The sequence below is a fragment of the Orcinus orca genome, chromosome 4 (genome assembly GCF_937001465.1).
Source record: "Orcinus orca chromosome 4, mOrcOrc1.1, whole genome shotgun sequence".
In the NCBI taxonomy this organism is placed as follows: domain Eukaryota; kingdom Metazoa; phylum Chordata; class Mammalia; order Artiodactyla; family Delphinidae; genus Orcinus; species Orcinus orca.
Genome location: NC_064562.1, coordinates 27,495,567 through 27,515,883, shown reverse-complemented (window position 1 = coordinate 27,515,883; position 20,317 = coordinate 27,495,567). Strand labels below are relative to the sequence as shown.

The 20,317-nt window shown below is 36.6% G+C and overlaps 1 protein-coding gene and 1 long non-coding RNA gene across 8 annotated transcripts in view; one reads left to right on the top strand and one right to left on the bottom strand.

Annotated features, from left to right (window-relative positions):
- SLC10A7 (solute carrier family 10 member 7) overlaps positions 1-20,317 on the top strand; it is a 251,725-nt gene that overhangs the window by 57,822 nt on the left and 173,586 nt on the right. For 5 of the 7 annotated variants that reach the window (XM_049708816.1, XM_033402782.2, XM_033402797.2 and 2 more), the window contains exon 5: positions 16,812-16,850. The exons of the other annotated variants lie outside the window; for them this stretch is intronic. In XM_049708816.1, the coding sequence (XP_049564773.1) occupies positions 16,812-16,850 (39 nt within the window). The remainder of the gene's footprint in view (positions 1-16,811; positions 16,851-20,317) is intronic. 7 annotated transcript variants of the gene reach the window in all.
- Positions 1-20,317, bottom strand: part of LOC125964180 (uncharacterized) — a 672,498-nt gene that overhangs the window by 502,807 nt on the left and 149,374 nt on the right. The window lies entirely within an intron of this gene.

Sequence of the window (20,317 nt, the reverse complement as noted above, 5' to 3'; positions counted from 1 at the left end):
CTCTTTAAGTATCCACATTATGTTAATGTTTAAAACAATGACTTGGAAAGACATTTTTACAAATTACACGGTAGAGCTCTGAAGCTTCAGTTTTCATAGGTAGTAAGTAGTAACAGTAATTCTGTGGTTTTGATTAATTTATGTTTTTATTAAGTAAAGACCTATTAATGCTTATTTATTGAAATTTTCTCTGTAAACCTCAAAACGAAGTAACTATGAAAAAGCTGAATCATAATATTATATAGTTACATTTCTCTACTTTTTTGTTTATTTTCAAAATTTTTATAAATCTACAAAGTCAGGTTTATGGATGCATGACTTATAGATATTAAAATTCCCTCTTTTAAAGTATGTAGTTTGATTAGTTTGGAAAATAAAGTTGTGTGGCACATTGCTATCATGGTAAAAAATTCTTTTGTGCCTCTTTTCCTTTTCCCTACCTGCAGTCCCTGACAGCTAGTGATCTGAATTCTGTCTGTATAGTTTTGACTCTTCCAGAATGTCATATCAATGGACTCATATAGTACATAGCCTTTTGTGTCTGGCTGCATTTGACCAGCAATGCTTTTGAGATCCATCCATGTTGTTGCATGTATCAGTAGTTCATTCCTTTTTGTTGCCAAGTAGTATTCTCTTGTACGGATGTATCATAATGTGTTTATTCACCAGTTGATGGATATTTGGGTAATTTCCAATTATGAACTATTACAAATAAAGCTGCTATGAATATTTGAGTACAAGTTCTTATATGAACATATTAATATCTGTCTCTTGGGTAAATAAATACCCAGTGGTGGGATAGCTGGGCCATATGGTAAGTATATGTGCAACTTTAAAAGGGACTGCTAAACTTCTTCCAAGGTGGCTGTATCATTTGGATTCATTCCAGCAATATATGAGAGTTCTATCTGGTCCACATCCTAACCAGCCCTGAACTATCAGGGTTTTGTTTTGTTTTGTTTTTAAGTTTTTAGTAGGTGTGTAGTGGTGTCTCATGATTTTAATTTACATACCTCAAGTAACTAATGATGTTGAGCATCTTTTCTTGTGTTGATTTGTCACCCAAATCTCTTCTTTAGTGAAGTGTCTGTTCGAATCATTAGCCCACTTTTTTATTGGATTGTCACCTTATTATTTACTTGTAAGAGTTTTAAAAATATATTCTACCTACAAGTCCTTTACCAGATGTGTGTTTTGTAAATATATTCTCTCAATATGTAGCTTGCTTTTGCATTTTCTTAACAGTGTCTTTGAAGGAAAAAAGTTTTAAATTGTGATGGTCTAATTTATCATTTTTTAATTTTAAAGTTACAAGTTTTGTGTCCTGAGAAATGTTGTCCTAACCCAAAGTCACAAAGATTTTCTCTATGTTCTCTTCTAGAAGTTTTATAGATTTAGTTCTTACATTTAGCTCTATAATCCATTCCAGCTTATGTTTTGTGTACAGTGTATAAGGGTCAAAGTTCTAGGTTTTGTTATTGTTGTTTTTTGCACAGAGATATCAGTTACCACTTACTGAAAAGATTATTCTTTTCCCATTGAATTACTGTAGCACCCATGTCAAAAATCAATTTATCATTTCTATATAGATCTATTTCTGGACTTTCTATTCTGTTCCATTGATCTATATACTTGTCCTTAAGCCAGTACCACACTATTTTAACTAATATAGCTTTTTTTTTTCATTCAAACAGAAAGTCACAAAAATTATAATCATCCTCATCAGTTCACTCAGTCCCATGTAATTATTTTTTTTTCATCTTGATCTTTTGTTAGCACTTTTATGAATTCATCAGTTAATATAGCTTTATATTAAGTGTTGAAATCAAGTTGTGTGAGTCTTCCAACTGTTATTTTTCTTTTTCCAAGAAGAAGATTTCCAAATAAATTTTAGTCATATTGTCATTTTCTTCTAAAAATCCTGCAGGGATTTTGATTGGAATTACATTAAATATATAGAACAATCTGGGGAAATTTGACATCTTAATAATTGAGGATTCTAATACATATGTCTCTATTTAGGACTTTAAATATTTCTCAAATTATTCATGGTTTTGGTGTCCTATTGTAAATGGTATTTTTATTAATTTCAATTTAGTCCTTGCCAGTATGTAGATGTTCATTGATTTTTACACCTTGTATGCTGCAACATTGCTAAATTCACTTATTATTTCTTGGAGTTTGTTTTGTTTTTTTTTATTTGTTTGTTTTTGGTCAAGGTTTTCTAGGATCATATAATTTGTGAAAAAAATGGGTTTATTTCTTCTTTTCCGATCTCTCTGCCTTTTATTTCTTTTTCTTGCATTATTACATGGCAAAGGCTTTCAGGCCAATGTTGTATAGAAATGGTAGTAAGAGTAGAGATTCTTATCATGTCCCTGATTTTAGGGGGAAAGCATTCAGTCTTTTCTCATTAAGTATGATGTTATCTGTTTGATTTTTGATAAAGATGCCCTTTATCAGTTGGAAGAAATTCTTACCAATTCAATTTTCTGAGAGTTTTTATCATGAATATATATGGACTTTTGTCAAATACTTTTTCTCCATTTATTGATCTGACCATATGTTTTTTCTTTTAATCTGTTGAAGAGGTGAATCGCCTTGATTGATTTCAAATCTTAAACCAAGTTTGCATTCCTGGAATAACTCCACTTGGTCATGATATATTATCCTTTTTGTATATTATTGAGTTTAATTAGCTAAAATTTTGTAAGTTTTGTGTTTGTCTATGTGCATGAGAATTATTGTTCTGCAGTTCTTTTATGATGTTTTGACTTGGTTTCAGTATCAGGCTAATGTTGGTTTCATAAAATGATTTTTCCCTCTTCTTGTATTTTCTGGGTGAGTTTTTACAGAATTAATATTATTTCTTCTTTAAATATTTGGTAGAATTCACCAGTGAAGCCATTTGGTTTTGGAGATTTGTGGGAAAATTTTAAAGCATAGATTCAATGTCTTTAATATATAATGGGCTATTTTTTTTATTTAAAAAAATATTTTTTTAATTTATTTATTTAGGCTGTGCCAGGTCTTAGTTGTGGCATGTGGGCTTCTCTTTTTTTTTTTTTTGCGGCACGCGGGCCTCTCACTGTTGTGGCCTCTCCCGTTGCGGAGCACAGGCTCCGGACGCGCAGGCTCAGCGGCCATAGCTCACGGGCCCAGCCGCTCCGCGGCATGTGGGATCTTCCTGGACTGGGGCACGAACCCGTGTCCCCTGCGTTGGCAGGCGGACTCTCAACCACTGCGCCACCAGGGAAGAAGCCCTGTATCATTTATTTTAGATTCCACATGTAAGTGATATCAAATATTTGTCTTTGTCTGACTTACTTCACTTAGTATGATACTCTCTAGGTCCACCCATGTTGCAGCAAATGGCACTATTTCATTCTTTTTTATGGCTGAGTAAATGATATATTCCATTGTTTATATATACCACATCTTCTTTATCCATTCATCTGTCGATGGACATTTAGGTTTCTTCCATGTCTTGGCTATTGTAAATAGTGCTGCAATGAACATTGGGGTGCATGTATCTTTTCGAATTATGGTTTTCTCTGGGTATATGCCCTGGAGTGGGATTGCAGAATCATGTGATAGCTGTATTTTCAGTTTTTTAAGGAACCTTCATACTGCTCTCCGTAGTGGCTGTACCAACTTACATTCCCACCAACAGTGTAGGAGGGTTCCTTTTTCTCCACTCCCACTCCAGTATTTATTTGTAGACTTTTTGATGATGGCCATTCTGCCTGGAGTGAGGTGATACCTCATTGTAGTTTCGATCTGCATTTCTCTAATAATTCGTGATATCGAGCATCTTTTCATATGCCTGTTGGCCATCAACACAGCTCTTTTTTAATCCTCTCAGGGCACCTAACACAAAAAGATGATCTTAAAAGTTAATTCAGAAAAGGAAAAGACTTGTTAGTGAAAAAATGTGATTTAAAATATAGATTTTAAATCTAAAATTCGCAAAGAGATTATGCAGTCTTGATCCTGAAGTCATGAAGAATAGGATAGTAGGTTCCATTTGTTAGTGATTTCAGTGTAGTCCTTCTTGAGGAAAAGTGCCTTGATTAGATGATCTGTAGAAGTCCATTGCAGTTCTGTGAATCTATGGTAAGTTATTTCCCAGAAGATGGTAGGAAAGCTATTTTATTGCAAATGAAAAGCTGATGAGTGAGTTAGTGCTGAGGGATTGATCCACTGCCCTTTTAAGAAGCTCTGAGATTCCCAGACCTAAAGGACGGAAAAGAGCAGAAATAACAGAGTTAGGTAGCTCAAGTTTAAAATTTGTAAGAAACATTAGATGGTTTGACATAAGTTGTCACTTATGTTTTGTGGATGCCCTTCTAAGCAAAGTGTTAGGCGAATTCTTGGCCAATTTCTCTGTTGGTGTGCTGAGAGCTTAGTTCATGTGTTTGGCATTAAATAGAGTTTCCATTAATTGATCAGAAAAGTGTTTGTATATCACTAGGAGGTATTGAAAAAGCCCACTTAAAAGGAAATTTTAGTAAATTTCTGTGCTGCCATAGCTTTGATCCCATTGATCTTGTTGTGTTATAGCCATTATGATGTCTCTCTTCTAGCCCGATACTGTGAGCAGATACTCTATTGTATTTGGTTTTGTATTCTCAGTGCTTAGCATTGTAAACTGCTTAATAAATTTTTGTTGAATGAATGAATAATTAAAGGAACATTTATTTTATTCCTTTTTTTTTTTTTTTTTTTTTTTTTTTTGCGGTACGCAAGCCTCTCACTGTTGTGGCCTCTCCCGTTGCGGAGAACAGGCTCCGGAAACGCAGGCTCAGCGGCCATGGTTCACGGGCCCAGTCTCTCCGCGGCATGTGGGATCTTCCCAGACCGGGGCACGAACCCGCGTCCTCTGCATCGGCAGGCAGACTCTCAACCACTGCGCCACCAGGGAAGCCCTATTTTATTCCTTTTTGGCAGGAAATAGGGAACCCAAAAGATTAAGCACAGTTAAATTTCAGGAATATTGAGAAAATTGGCATTAAAAAGAAAGATGTAATGTCAAATCGTGTGTAATATTTCAAGTACGTTTTGTTCAGCTTCATCCTAGATATTTACAAGTGTTTAATAAGCTATTAATAAGTAAGTAACATATATTTTCAGTTTAATAGTTGATATTCTGAGTTACAATCACACTTTGTTCCTCTGAGTATTCAGCATTAATATAACAAGTAGGACTGTTTAGGTACTTTCTTCTTGGTATTATCCTTAGTATCATTCAGCTTTTAGTTAGATATCGATTGAGTGCAACATTATTCAAGGTTTGCCTAAAGATTAAAGAGAGAACCTCTAAAATGCTAGTTGTATTTAACATATAACATTTATTATATGCTTTTTTTCTAATAAATACCTAATCAGTACAAAAATCCTTGAAAATCTGGGAAAAGCATGAAGGAAAAAAATATCCCTAATCCTATTACCCCGATATAACCACTGTGAGTGTTTTGGTGTATGCCCTTTTTACACTATAAATCTACAAATATCATATTAAAAATAATATATAAAATAGGCCGTGTGGGTGTTATAGAGAGGGTAGAGGGAACATCTGGAGATGAATTCTATTCTGGCTTTGCCACTAGTCAGTATGACCTTAGGAAAGATCCTTTATCTCTAGAGTTCTGTTTCTTCATTTATAAAGGGATTGTCATATTATCTAAGGGCCTTTTCTCGCTTGAAAATTCTGATTTCATTGACACTGAACACCTTTGAAGATAGATTTCAGAGGATGAAATCGAAAGTGTTTAAGTCTATATTCATCTTAATTTTGAGGCAGATTTAAAAATCTTAAACTGGTATAAATATTTCTTGCTAATATCATTAGGTTTTTGTTATTATGAAGCAGTTATACTTCATAACATATTGTGATTCTTGAATCAAAATCTGAATTCCAGATGAAGGTATTTGAGCTGATAAATATGTGTGTAGGAAAGTGTTAAAATAATTCTCATCAGCCTTTAGGTATGTGACCAGAAATAAGATATACAGTATCGCCACTATTTTCAGTACATGGTATTTTATCAAAAAAGCATACCAAGGAGAAAAGCAACTATTTGACTTGATTCTTTTTGTCCCTCAAGAAAATTGATTTTGTCTCCCCTCCCCTCCTCCACGCATATTGTAAAAATGTAGATTGGTATGCAAGAACTATCGCATATGATGGACCAAAGCTTTAAAAGTGTTCCGAGGTGTCTGGTTTATCTTACAAGGGTCCATTTTCACATTAAACAATTTTTGTTGAACAGTTAAGATGTCCTTTAACTTTTACCATTTCTTAGTAGGATTTTTGGTATGCATTTTAACTGTTTTTTAAGAGTCCCCATATGCTTCGAAAGGAATCAGAATGTATGTGCCTTTTTTTTTTTTTTTTTTTTAAAGCCTCAGCACAATGTAGGTTATTCCATCAATACCATCAAATGACTGGGAGCTGGAGTTGGAACAATATGTAAAAATACAGCTTGCGGAAGATTTCCTTTATTAGCTGTCATCATCCGCAGAATATATGTTCAAATAAACGTTGTGTAATAACTAAATTTGAGATTAATAGGCCCCTTAAGAAACAGCGAAGTCATTCAGAATTGTCAGTGAAACATAGGCTGTAAGACTGTAACATGCATATATTGTCCTGCTTACATGCTCTCTCTGGTGTCATTCCCATTTATCACTGTCGGCGGGCTCGGTTCTCATTAAAACACTCTTGCACAAAAGCAACTTAATTTTCTTAAGAGGAGAGGACACCTGATTCAATTTGGCATCCAGAAGCGGTAACTTGAATATATTTTTTCCTTGCCTGAATTGAGATGAATAGTTACAAACAAGAATAGCGCCCCCCCATTCACCTCAAGATTAGGGATGTTAAATATTTTTTTCCATTGATATCAAGAAATGGACCCATAGAAATAGGCAAGAAATGTCGCTTACTCTCAAAAAAGCAGCTGGATGGCATTTTCTCATAACTTGCGTATAGATGAACGTCTCTTCATTCCTGTAGTGTTTTCAAAACAAAGAATGAAAGCGGTCATTAAGATGGTGAATTTTAATGGTATATTAAATAATCTTTCTTTAAATTGGAGAATGCCTTGTAGCAGTTCTATAGTCTTCACTTAGATGTATTTGTTGAGAAGAAATATTCAGTAGTGATTTTAAGGCAATATTCTACTTTTTAGCCATTGCTGCTTAAAAAATACAACACAAATAATGGAATCAAATGAATAATGCCCCTTTAATATTGAGCATGGTAAATAAACTCGCATTTAAATTGATGTCTTATATATACTTTTGTGTGGTATGGTTCAATAATATTTAAAGGTAATATAGAAATGTATAACTCAAATTTTACTTGCTATGAGATTTATACAGTGAAAATAGTGGTAATTTAGTACTAAAATGTCCTAGCAACTAAGGTGCTTGTCAGCCAATTATAATTTTTAAAAACAGGCAGAATAAGCTTTCCTTAATTCTTTTTTTTTTTTTTTTGGCCTTTCTGTAGCATTTTGCAAAATACCTTACAAGTAAAAAGAAAATGTTTTGTATTTCCTTGTTTAATTGGAGACCAAGGATAGGAATTCAATCTTTGATGCCTTTATGCTTTTTCCAACTACAGCTATGCTTAGAAAGGGGATAAATATTCAGGCTAGTTCTCCTTCTTGTGACTCAGAGGCAGGGGTGATATAAATTCACATAGTTGAGGAACTTTTCCAGGTTAGGATAATGCAGCTTTGATCTCCAACAACCGTCACCAATAGTCAATTTTCTTTCTGTTGGTTTTTCATGATATGTTATGCCATATGCAATGGGAACAAGAGATTATGCTAAATAAAACTTAATAGCCTAGTCAAGTTTATGTCTGGGAAACGCTTTTGATTTATCTAACCTGCCTGATTAGTACTTCATTACTTACTCCTTTGTTTAGGAACATGATTGTATCAGTTAGATTTCAAGTAACAGAAAATCAGACTAAAAGTAGCTTACACAAGCAGGGACTTATTTTTCTCATATATCAAGATGCCTGGAGGTGCGGCTGGCTGGCATTTGTTCTGTGGCTCAATGATATTATCTCTGCATTGCTCTTGGCCTTTCTCTGCTGGATGCAAGGTAGCTTTCACTGCTCTAGGCAGGAAGAACGGAAGAAGGGCAGTGCCAGAAACTAACTTCCCTATCCCCCAACCATCAAGCGGAAACCAATTTATATCTCACTGGCCAGCACCTTGTTGCGTGGCCACCCTAGCTTTTCCTATTTCACGTGTACTTTTTGTGTCTTATTTAAAATTTTTTTTCCTTTTCAGGAAGCATACAGTGAGTCTCATATTTTCTTCTAAGAGTTTTAAAGTTGTGCCTTCCAATTCTAGGTCTCTAATTTATGTTGTATTTTCTTTTCTAGCATATTGTGAAAAACTCAGTTTCTCCTCCTTTCCCAACTGTGTTACAGTGGAGCTGCTGTCATATACAGCTTTCTCACATTGTCTGTACTTTTTTTATTGTAAACTCCTGTTCACTGGGGGTCGTTTAATTGGGAATCTGCTTTGTTCCGGATTATTAGAGTGACTCCAAAGAGAAGTTCTGCATTTGCTTCTTTCCGGGCCTCAGGGGTTCCACCGGTCTTTGATCCGTTTAATTAATCGTTAGTTTGGGATTCCTGAGTCACATAGGTAGTGTAAATTCTATTCCGTGCCCACCCTTGACGCCAGGCCCTGTGTTACCTCCGTGATTGTCTGAGGAGAGTTTTCTAGTTGCCCTCCCCTGGTGGGCAGCCCCTTCAGCATCCCGCTCTTCTGGCCGCAGGTGCCTCAGCTCAGGTCCTCACCCTTTGTAGCCAAAGGCAGTGCGTCCTAGTGCTTCTTGCGCATGCGTCAGTATCGCCTGGGAGAGTGCAGCCTCAAACCCCCTGTTTGACCACTCTGTCTTTGACTAACTTCCATATGTCTCCTACCAGGGTTTTTGTTTTGTTTTGGCTCAACTATACATTTTTTTTTTTTTTTGCGATACGCGGGCCTCTCACTGTTGTGGCCTCTCCCGTTGCGCAGCACGGGCTCCGGACACGCAGGCTCAGCGGCCATGGCTCGCGGGCCCAGCTGCTCCGCGGCATGTGAGATCTTCCCAGACCGGGACATGAGCCCGTGTCCCCTGCATCGGCAGGCGGACTCTCAACCACTGCGCCACCAGGGAAGCCCCTCAACTATACATTTAAAATGTTATATTCTTATAATCTATTGAGTGGTGTGAATTTAAGGATTATATACATGAAATGCCGTCTAACATAGTCCTTTTCCCCACCCTTACCCTCTCTTTGGGCAACATCTCTGACAGATCTCAAGGTTTTTCTGGTCACTTTTTGTTACAAAAACAGTCATATATTTAGTAATTAAGTTTAACTTTCTGGTATTATATCATTCGGGGCAGTCTAGCTTAAACAAATTCTCTTCTTTGCCAACCTAGGCCTAATCTGTGTTTTTTGTTTTCTGTTTTTTTTTGCGGGGGGGCGGGTGGGCGAGAAGGAAGGATTTATTACTTGCAGCCAGTAAGGAGAACACCAGGGCTCTTTTCCCAAAGCAGTGTCTCCCTGAACTGCAAAATTGGGGAAGCTTTAAACTATGGGTATGTGCATATTCTTAAGGGGGCTTGAGCAGAGAAGAATTCAGCATAGAATTGGGGCAAAGGTCGACAGTCCAAGCTTTAGTTTATTAAAGACAGAAGGGTCAACATCATCATTCCATCCTCCACCTGGGTGGGAGCCTTAGTTCCTGGTGTCAGGACTTTACTGAAGCTCAGGTTCTTTGTTTCGTTGCAGAAAGAGTTCAGTGAGAGACAAAGTGATAGGTAGGAAGTGGATTTATTTAGAGAGGTCACATACCATAGACAGAGTGAGGTCCTTCTCAAAAGGTGAGCGCAGCCCTGAGAGAAACACACTCCACAGAGTGAGGACCAGCTCAGAAGGCGAGAGGCCCTAATCTGTGTTTGTAAAGCACAGAAAATTGTACTTTTTTCTTAATGAATACATACACATATACAAATATAATCTTTTTTTTTTTTTTTTTTAAATAAACAGATAGGTAGAGCCAGTGGGGAAGAAGGTATGGTCTGTTTCACTACGTTTTTACTTTCTCACCCTCCCTACTCTGTAGAGTCAGGGATGAGAGTAGGACCACTGGCTTAGAGGGAGAGGGACAGAATCTGATCTTACTGGTGCTGTTCTAATCTGGCCCGTAGTGCCCTCTGTCATAGCAGGTGTCTACCTTCTATTTCTTTTTCCAGGACAGGTTGGGGAGGGAGTTCTTCAGAGTACACGTGCAGCTTCCAACCCTCAACACAGCCCTTCATCCTCTCATTGCTGGAGTCTCTTCTCCCCGGAAGGCTGCTATGTAGGGTCTCTCACAATGAATCAAGTTTCATGGCAGTCCTCTGAGGCCCCTACCTGGCCCCTGGGATTGACGGAACCTTGCCCCATCACTGAACTGAAGTATACTTTGCCCAATGGCTTACCTCCGTCCTTGCCCTACCCTTGTGGCCTGTCCTAGGCAGCCTCCCCAGCTTTGCTGTTTCTAGTCGGGAAGCAAGTACCTGTCTCTGGTTCATTACACACCCTCCCTTTCCCCCCAGCACAGTTCTAGGGAATAGACCGTGATGGTTCCACAAGCGCTCACAGAGTGCACTCCACTCCTGTGGCAGCCTGGCGAGCACTTTCTCCCTCAGTAAACATCCATCCCCACTTTGGGAGGCATGGCAGACACATCAGCTTTCTTGCCTAGAGGAAGAAGAAAAAGTAAAAAAACCCACTACTACTAGAAATTTCCTTTTATCAATCTCCTCTAGAACATCTAGGCTTTTCTTATATAGGCTGCATGTGAAATGGTCCCTAGCTTAGTTTTCATGTCTTTTTATAAGCTCTGCATTGATATCTCTGGAATATTACTTTGGACTAGTGGGATACTTGCCACACATTCTCCTTAGCTTGGAGCATTATTAGAAATTCCGAGACAACCATAAATGTTCCATTTTAGCATTTTAGTAAGCATTGCTGTATACATTGGCTGGGGAAACAGGTTATGCAACAGCGAACACGGAACACCACACAGGAAGTTTCATCAATTAATTTGTAACAGATCATTCACACTCAGTGTAAACAATGGATCTCATTTTTTTTTTTAGTGGACTGATGAGGGAAAGAAAAAGAGGGGTGTTGGGCCAGCATTATGAAAACTGTAGATATAGTGATATGAGGAGAGGACTTGGGTAGAGCCCAACAGTGTCATATATTTGGAGTGCAGTCATTTTATAAGGGGACCACATGTTTATGTAACTCCAGAGTATGGAACATGGTCAGTGCACAGCAGTTATGGAAGGTGAAGGTTTTGGGCTTACTGTCAGGTAGGACTTCATAACATTCAAGGGCATTCAGCAGTGGAAGCACTTGATTTCCTGAGTTAGAGAACACTCTGTCACCATGCTTTTCAGCGTTTTGTTTTAATTTACCTTTTTATTTCAAATAATTCCAAGTAAGTTATGAAGAAATTAATTTGTTATTGAACTTGCTCAATTTTCCAAAATAATTTAATAAAGACATGCTGTAATATATAATGAAACATTAGTAAAATACCATATTTCAAGTAAAACTGGGCTGATACTAAAAGCAATATATTATCTAAAAATGTACAATATAAAGGAAGCCAATCTACTCAGTATTAAAAAACCACCTCAATATGAACTTTTTTAGTTAGCATTGATCAAATTATCCCTCAAACATGATTACACCAAGGTATGTACTTTGCACATGGGATTCCTGAGTTAATAATGAAAACATTACTGTGTAGGACATTCAGTTAACATAAGAACTATTCATTCATTTATTCATTCATTCTTTTGTTCAGTAATATTCGTTGAGGGTTTACTACAAGTCAGGTGCTGTTCTAGGCAGTGAAGATACAGTCTTGTACAAATTAGACAAAATTCTTCTTGTGATGGAACATTCTAGAGGGGGAATGGATAATTAAGTTGTTTCTGGCAAAAGAGATAATAAATAAAATGCACTATTTAAAAATCAGAATGGATAAACAACAAGGTCCTACTGTATAGCACAGGGAACTATATTCAATATCCTCTGATAAACTATAATGGAAAAGAATGTGAAAAAGAATATATATATATATGTATAACTGAATCACTTTGCTCTACAGCAGAAATTAACACAACATTGTAAATCAACTATACTTCAATAAAATTAAAAAAATCTTTAAAAAACAAAAATCAATGGACTCTCTCAGGTGTGGCTTCTAGAAGACAGAGGAGAGGAAACTTATATCCTAAGACAGTCTGGTCATATAACCTGAGGGGTCCTCCCTTCAGAACAAATTGTCTTTGGTGGTTCACGTTTGATCTCAGTACATGAAGTTTGTACACAGCCATGTTTGCTTTAATATAAAAATGAAAGTGCATTTTTGGATTATTTTCTAAACCAAATATTCACATGCTACAGATACTTGTGGAAGGTGTCCTCTCTTCATCCTGTGGCTTCTCATACCCCCAGCACACTGATGTATGTTCCAGAGGGTTCTCAACCTCCAGCTTGTCAGGCAGCCAGCAAGAGATATCACTAACGTGCAAAGTAGGGATTGAAATCTTAATTTTATTTAAAAATAAAATATGTATTCCATTTTTAACACAAAGGGATTTAAAATGCGAACAGTAAATGGCTCAACATCTTCCTGCCCAGATATAGAAATGCAACACGTTTAAAAAAAGAAGACCAAAAAAAAAAAAAAAAAAAGACAAACAGGACAGACGGAAGAAAATGAAAAATAAAAATGACCCCCACTCAATTCCTTTCAAACAAATTTAATCATAGTTGAGGTTTTTTCTGTGATCCCTTTCAGAAAACAAGTGTTTTTTTATACTTGTCTGTGTATATATGTGTGTGTGTGTGTGTGTGTGTGTGTGTACACATTTACACAATAGGAATGTGATATTATGATTATAATAAGAAATATATATTTGGTCTTTGTCTCAATTCCTGGCACAGAGCTTCTAAAATGATTAGATTTCCTAAGTGAAGAGAGCTGGAAAAAGTGTCTTTTGTTATGCTAAGTAGATGACTTTTGGAAAGCCCCTAGCTAACCTGAGGATGGGGCTGGTTGCCAGGGGAACCAATCAGAGATTAGAAGGTTGGACCTCTGGGGAGGGGAGAGGGGCTAGAGATTGAGTTCAGTCACCAGTGGCCAATGTTGAAATCAATCATGCTATGTAATGGAGCCTCTATAGAAACCCAAAGGATGGGTTTGGAGAGCTTCTGGGTTGGTGAGCACTGGAGGTGATGAGAGAGGCGTGCGATCAGAGGGCATGGCAGCTCCACAGCCTTGCCCCATACCTTGCCCTCTGCATCTCTTCCATCTGGCTGTTCCTGAGTTATAGCCTTTTATGATAAAGCAGTAATCTAGTGAGTAAGCTGAGTTCTGTGAGCTGCTCTAGCAAACTAATCAAACTGGAGGGGACTGGGTTGTGGAACCTCCGATGTATAGTCAGTTGGTCAGAAGCACAGGTGACAGCCTTGACTTTTGATTGACATCTGAAGTGGGGACAGCCTTGTGGTTCTGAACCCTTAACCTGGGGAATCTGATGCTATTTGAGGGTAGATAATGTCAGAAATGAGTTGAATTGTAGAAAACCCAACTGGTGGTGGGTGAATTTCATGGTGGTGTGGAGAAACACATACTGAAGGAATTACACACACTGTTCTGAAACTTGCTTTTTTTACTTAAAATATCTAGGCCTGCTTTAATATCAGTATATGCAGGTCATCTTTTTAATGGCTACAGAGTATTCCTTTGTAATTCTAGATTTTATTTAACTAACTCTATTGCTATATAGTGGTGGCAGATTTTAAACCATTTTTTATATTACATTAAGCGTATGTATATAACTATATAAGAACAGGGAGGTTAAGAGAAGTAAAATACGATGCCGTGAGAGAGATACTTATACTGGGTGAGAGACCAAAGTCTAAATGTCATTTCCACTGCTTGCTTGGCTGTGGTGCCAGGTGGCTGATCCAGTCTTCTTTGTCTGCCAATCCTTGGATTCTGCCAAACACATAGAATAATGTAGTTGGAGAAGTAGACTTTGGACATTTCTGGGAATCCTACTTACTTTAGAAATCCAATTAGCAAACATGGAGATGCTCAGGAGCTTCATCAGATTCCTTCCTTAGAAGACTTGAGTCTCTTGCGGGGCAGGGAGGCATGTAGATAGGTCATTCAATAGTGTGACAAGTGCCAGGGCAGAAGTATGCTCAGGATGTTGTGACAGCAGGTATGGGGACACTCAGGCCACCCAGAAGTATGGATGTGTGAGTGTTGAGGAGGTGACTGAAAGCTTCTTGGAAGGACGATGCTTAAGCTGAGTCACTAAGATGAATGGGAGTTCCCTGGCAGGCAGAAGGGCATTCCAGGCCAAGGCGCAAAGAGGTAAGAAACAGCATGATGAGTGTGGGGAATCACAAGTAGTTTAGTGCTGTCAGAATATAAATTTTGAGGCAATAAATGAGATGGACAGTGACCTGTTCATGGACGGCCTTGTAGTTCATGCTGAGGAGCTGGGAATTCCCCCTTAAGTCAAAAGATATGCTTGTCTTTATATATCAATTAAAAGCTCTCTAAATATTTGTCATCACTTTTTGGAACTCTGGAAAACGTAATGGCTTCCTATGCTGCAACGGCAAAATTGAGCCAACTGTTAGCTTCATTATCTGTTGCTATTGAGCCCAGGATCCTTAGTTCGGTGTCCGATTTCACATGGTTCTTCAGGGAACCCAGAACCTTAATCAGCCAAGTCACCAGTGGTTGCCAGAGCCCACTGCATGGTGAGTGATTTCAAATCCATCACCACTGTCAGGAAAATAGCTAAGAAGTTGGCCTGCAGCATCTTTGGATACCTAAGATATCTCATCACTGTCATCACCATCATTTTATAAAATGCAGGAACATAGCCAATCCACATAAAATATATTGCTTGGGTTTGGGTTAAAAGAGAACAGGATGGAATGGGAGTATAGCGATTTGATCTACTGAGTAGTAGTTAATACTTATTTTACTTTGACTTCTGAGTCTTTTTGTTTCTAATGTTCCATGTTTGTTTGTTTGTTTTTTTAAATGCTAGGCAAAACTATTAGTGGTCTAGTATAAGGCTGGTGAAAGGCACTGGAAAGAAACAAATCTGGAAGAGAGGAGCTCAAACAGGAATACCTCATTTCTTTATTAAAAAGAGAGAAACTCGTTCTAAGCACAAAATAGGGTCTAGAAATAAACATTGTTTGTGGCGAAGTACATTTTTATCAAAAGGAAGGCAGTGTTCCCTATTGATCTCCCCACAACTCATTTATTTATACAGTTTTACTTATTTTTCTCTGCACATAAAACTTTTTCCTGAATCATCCATAATCGGATACTAGGAAGATGTGTTAAATATGTTGCTACAGTTTACATTTGTCATCTGTGATGTTTTATTTAGCCAAATCTTTTTTTTTTCCTTCACAGCTCCCTGTACAACATGAAATACCATATGCCATTGTCCCTGTCAGGAAGCAAAGGTTTCCCTGGTCTGTGCCTGTGCCTATGTTTATGCCACAGCGGAGCTGTGGTCCAGTGCCATCTTTTATTGATAAGGCCAGCAAAGGAGAAATCTAATGAAATTATCAAAGCTTTGAATTAATTATGAACTTGAATAGGAGAGCTAAGCTCTCTGGAGCCAAGGATCTCATTACCCATGCATTCTCATTGCATTCTCTTCTGGAGCAGAAGGCATTTTCAGCTACAGCTCTTAGCTTGGCTTTGGACTTTATTCAAACTTGCTAAACTGACATCCTCTTCTTACTACGATGTGGCTGCTAATGTCCATGATGATTAATTTAATTCTGCTCTGGATCCACAGGAGATGTCAATAGGTTTTCTCTGCCCCTCCTTCCGCTTTTTATTATTTTTCTTTCTCTCTTTTTTTTTCCATCAAATTGGATATTATACGAGTTTTTATCTTTTGGAGGTCATGTGAGAAGCTTTCAGAATTCAGGTGTAGCTTCATGGACTGTAGTGATTGAATTAAAGTTAAGAACTATATTATATCTACTATGTATTCCCGGGATATTTAGGTAAGCTCAAAGTCAAGTATTTCTTCTTTGAATTTTGAACACCAAACAGAAGTTTTTCTTGCCTGTTTCTACGTTAGAATTAATCGTGTAGCAGTAACTCCCATGGTCTTAACAGCATTGTTCATATTTCTGATGTGCGTTGTATGGTAACTACGGATCTCACTTTGTGGGCGTAGCTCATATAGGTCTTATGCTCCTTGATGGGGAGTACTTAATGTTTGCTTTACAATTCTGGTATTCCTTTTCCCAGTAATATGAATTTTCTTCCTTTCTTTTCTTTTTCTTTTTCTTTTTTTTTGGTGAACAAATCAACCTCTGATTGTTTTAAGTTTAGTAGCAAAATCAATAACAACAAGGTTTCAATTTGCTGTTGGGGATGATTCTTCAGTACTGTCGTATAGGTTCAAAGCATCTTATGGCAAGCCTTTTCTCCTTGCTTTTGAGACCCATTATTTATGAATTCCTAAGCTGTAGCTCATCTATCTTAGTAAACTACAGGCTACTGGCAATTTTTGTAAGCAGTGACTAACTTTGCTTTACAGAGTGAGTGTTTTAAGGTTTTGAATAGTGGGGGATGGGAGAATGATAGTCTTTGCTTTCCCTTTTCCTGTTTACTTTCAGTGAGTTTTTTTCCCCCCATTTATTCTCTCTATAGGCAGCTGCAATATTTAATTCGGCCTTTGGAAGTTTTTTGGTAAGTAAACATGGTTTAATTTATCTTTTATAACTTTTGTTGTGATGATTGTATGAAATATTTAGTGAAAATTGGACTTTTTTTTTACTATTTGGTTAAATATAAAAGTTCTTGAATCCTGTCATATGCCATTATCCATACCCTAAAGAAAATTAATAAATAAAGGAAATATTCTCTTATAATATAATTTGGAGGCTTGGGTTTAATATTCCATTTAATGGATTCAAGGAATCAATTAAAACACTATGTGTCTCCTTATAGAGGTATGTCAATATATTGATCATTTAATGAGGTCTTTTAGATTATTATTATTTTGTGTCATGGGACTGAGGATTTTGAAAAAGGAAACATGACCCAGCTGGTCAGAAAGGGAATGCTAATTTACTTGTTGACATGTCATTTATTTTGTACATTTCACTTTTAAAGAAGCTACTGTCTTAGATACTTCTGAGAAATCTATGTGAAAAAAAATTTGAAATGAGGAAATAACTAATGAGTAATTTGCAAGAAAATACAATATTTTTTGACATGTGAACTATCAATTGTATATAAAAAGATTAAAAATAGTTCATCTTTCATAAGTGGAACCAATATAATTATAAGGACAATACTATTTTAGCATTTTTAAATCATTATCTTTTAAACAGATGATATAAACAAAGACTTGGTTTGTGTTATGAAAGAATGAGAAAGAAACTGAGTTTTCTGTCAACTGAATATTTTATTTATACCTTCCCTAAAACTTTGCTAAATTGATGAAAGCAAATTAGAATATTGTATTTTTGGATATATAACTCATTAACAGATATGTGGTTACAGTGATTTACAAAAAATTGAGAATGAAATCAGTGAGGTATATAAGCTGGTTCATGAGTCTAGGCAAAATATCAATTACTTCTGTTTAAAATGCTCTTTATGTCACTTATTATTGTATGTATTTAAATGTACTTGAAGCTTTAAAACATATTGTTACATAGTGTTAATTCTGTACAGTCCTATATAGCTTTTAATGTCCCAATGTTACAGAGCTTTTAATGATGTAGCTTCTGCAAAATACATGCTTAGATTCTATCTTATTTTTAAAGAAGTAGTAATATTATTCCCGATGGTGTATTATTATTATTGGGTTTTAGAAGAGAGGTAATAGAGTCCATTTAATGCAAATGATCTCTTGAGCTACTTATTTTAGACTCAGTGATATTTTCTTGTCATTATTTCACATATCCAAGTATTATTTTCTATATGTTGTCACAATTGACAAAATAATATCTGTAAGATACGTTCTTGCTGTAAGCCAGTTTTTTTTTACGTGCTTTGGATTTGTATATATCCACTGTCGAAACGTGGTTACCTAAACTGGATCTCCTACTCTTTAAAATGTCTGGTGTAATTGAGAAAATAACTTTGAGGCAATTGTCTGAGTAACTAAAGCAAAATACAGTCCTTTAGTTGGAGGACAAGCTCACTAAGTACAGTTTGAGCTTTGCACTGACTGACTGTATGAACAATAAATGTATCATGTTATTTGTTCTACCAGGCCCAATTCTTTGATAAGATCCAGTGAAGTAAAACTTGTTCTAGGGATTCTTTCAGATTTTTGTTATGCCCTTTCACTTTTAAAACGTTATGCATTCTCACTCCTTAGTCTTTTGCCCTTTTTCCTCTCTTCACCTTTTTTTCTTACATTAATGAGTCAATCGAAAGTATTTATTGATTTCCTGCACACAGAGGTGGTTTTCTAATAGCTGTAGAGGTGCAAAAAAATACAACATGGTCCCACTCTGCTGTGGAGATAACACATAGAAAAAGAAATACAATGTAAAAGCTAACAAATCAAACAAAAGATGTTACTAGGTGATGTATGATTATCAGATATGAACTCTGGGTTGAAAGGTCGGACAGAAACAATTTCGCTGTTGGGCCTTGAAGTGTGATAGGACTTAGCTAGTCAAGAAGAGAGGAGAGGAAAAAGGCATGAACAGTGGCAGAGAGGCAGAAGCGTCTTCCAGTTTTTCCCCTTCCCCTTCCTTTCCCTCCTTTTTCTTTCCCAAAGCTGAAAATTACCAGAAGGGGTTGAGAATAAAAATTATGATTGGAGATGTTTTGCTCCAGTGTTGTAAGGGAAATAACTCTATTCCTTTTTCTTCCCTCTCCACCATAGTTACAACAAACCTTGGATTATGAACTGTGTGCAAGTCTGAACTAAATCAGTTAGAATTAGGCTCAGCTTATTTACCAGGAAAAAAAAATAGTGGCTTGGACAAAGGTAAATGTTTATTTCTCTATTATGTAAAATCTGGAAGGAGGCTGTCATGGGAGCTTCATGGTCTCATTGTGTACAGAGACAACCATCTTTCTCCTGCACCATCCACAGCACACAGCTGCCTTCATCAGTGTTACCTTATGGTCCAAGTGGATAGCAAGGTCTTTACCTTGGGAAAGCACAAAAGAGCTCCCCTAAAAGCTAAGTCTGCTTTCTTTAAACAGCATTCCTGGAACTCCAACACCATACTTGCAGTAATATCTTATTGCAGAACTTAGTCATATCATCCTACCCAGCCACTGGAGAGGCTGGGACATGTGGCAAATTGGTAAGAGCTACAAACTGAATTTCTGTAACTAAGGAAGAAGAGAATGTATAAGAGGCAGCTAGTGCTTTGTGCAAAAGAGCAGTGTATAGCATTTGTCAAGGGTTTGAAGAAAGAGGTTAAGCTTAGTTGAATGATATGAGAAGGCTTCAGGGAGAAGTTGGTGCTTGAGTTGGGCTTGGGTAAAAGGACTTATTTTAGAGGAGGAAAATTCCAAACTATAACCTTCATGTTTTATTTTGTTATTCCTAAAGGATGGTACTTGTTAAGAGTTTTTTTTTTTTAATTTTCTTTATAAATGAAAAATATTCACCTATCCTTAAAATTTAGGATTATTGGTAGTAGGATGGTTTCTAGAGTCAGACTGGGTTTAAATCCTTACTTGACTGAATACTATTCTAACCACAAAACCTTCCATATATATAAAATGGGGTAATGATAGTACCTAAACTATACAGTTGAGGTAAGGATTAAATGGGATAATCTATAAAAAATGCTTGAATGATGTAGTAGAAATAACTGGTCTAGGTTTTGTCCAAGTTCTATCATGAATTTTTTGTGCATGACCATGGACATTCATAAAATGAAGAAATTGGTTATCTGTGACTAAGCCCTATAATTCTAAGATACACTGATCCAATGCTTATTCTCTGGTTATGAGTGACCATTTCTTTTGTATTTAAAGCATAGAGTGTGAAAAGGCTATTTATTTTGGATTACATTAAAACTTTGAATGAAGGCCTTTTACTAGAAGAATTTTTGAAGAATGAACTATTTGGGCATTCTTGTTGGTTTTCAGACATCTGGGTATACCAAGTAAACTACTGTACATATTTATTAGCTAGTTTAATAATGTCCCAGGTCTAATTAAAACAGTGT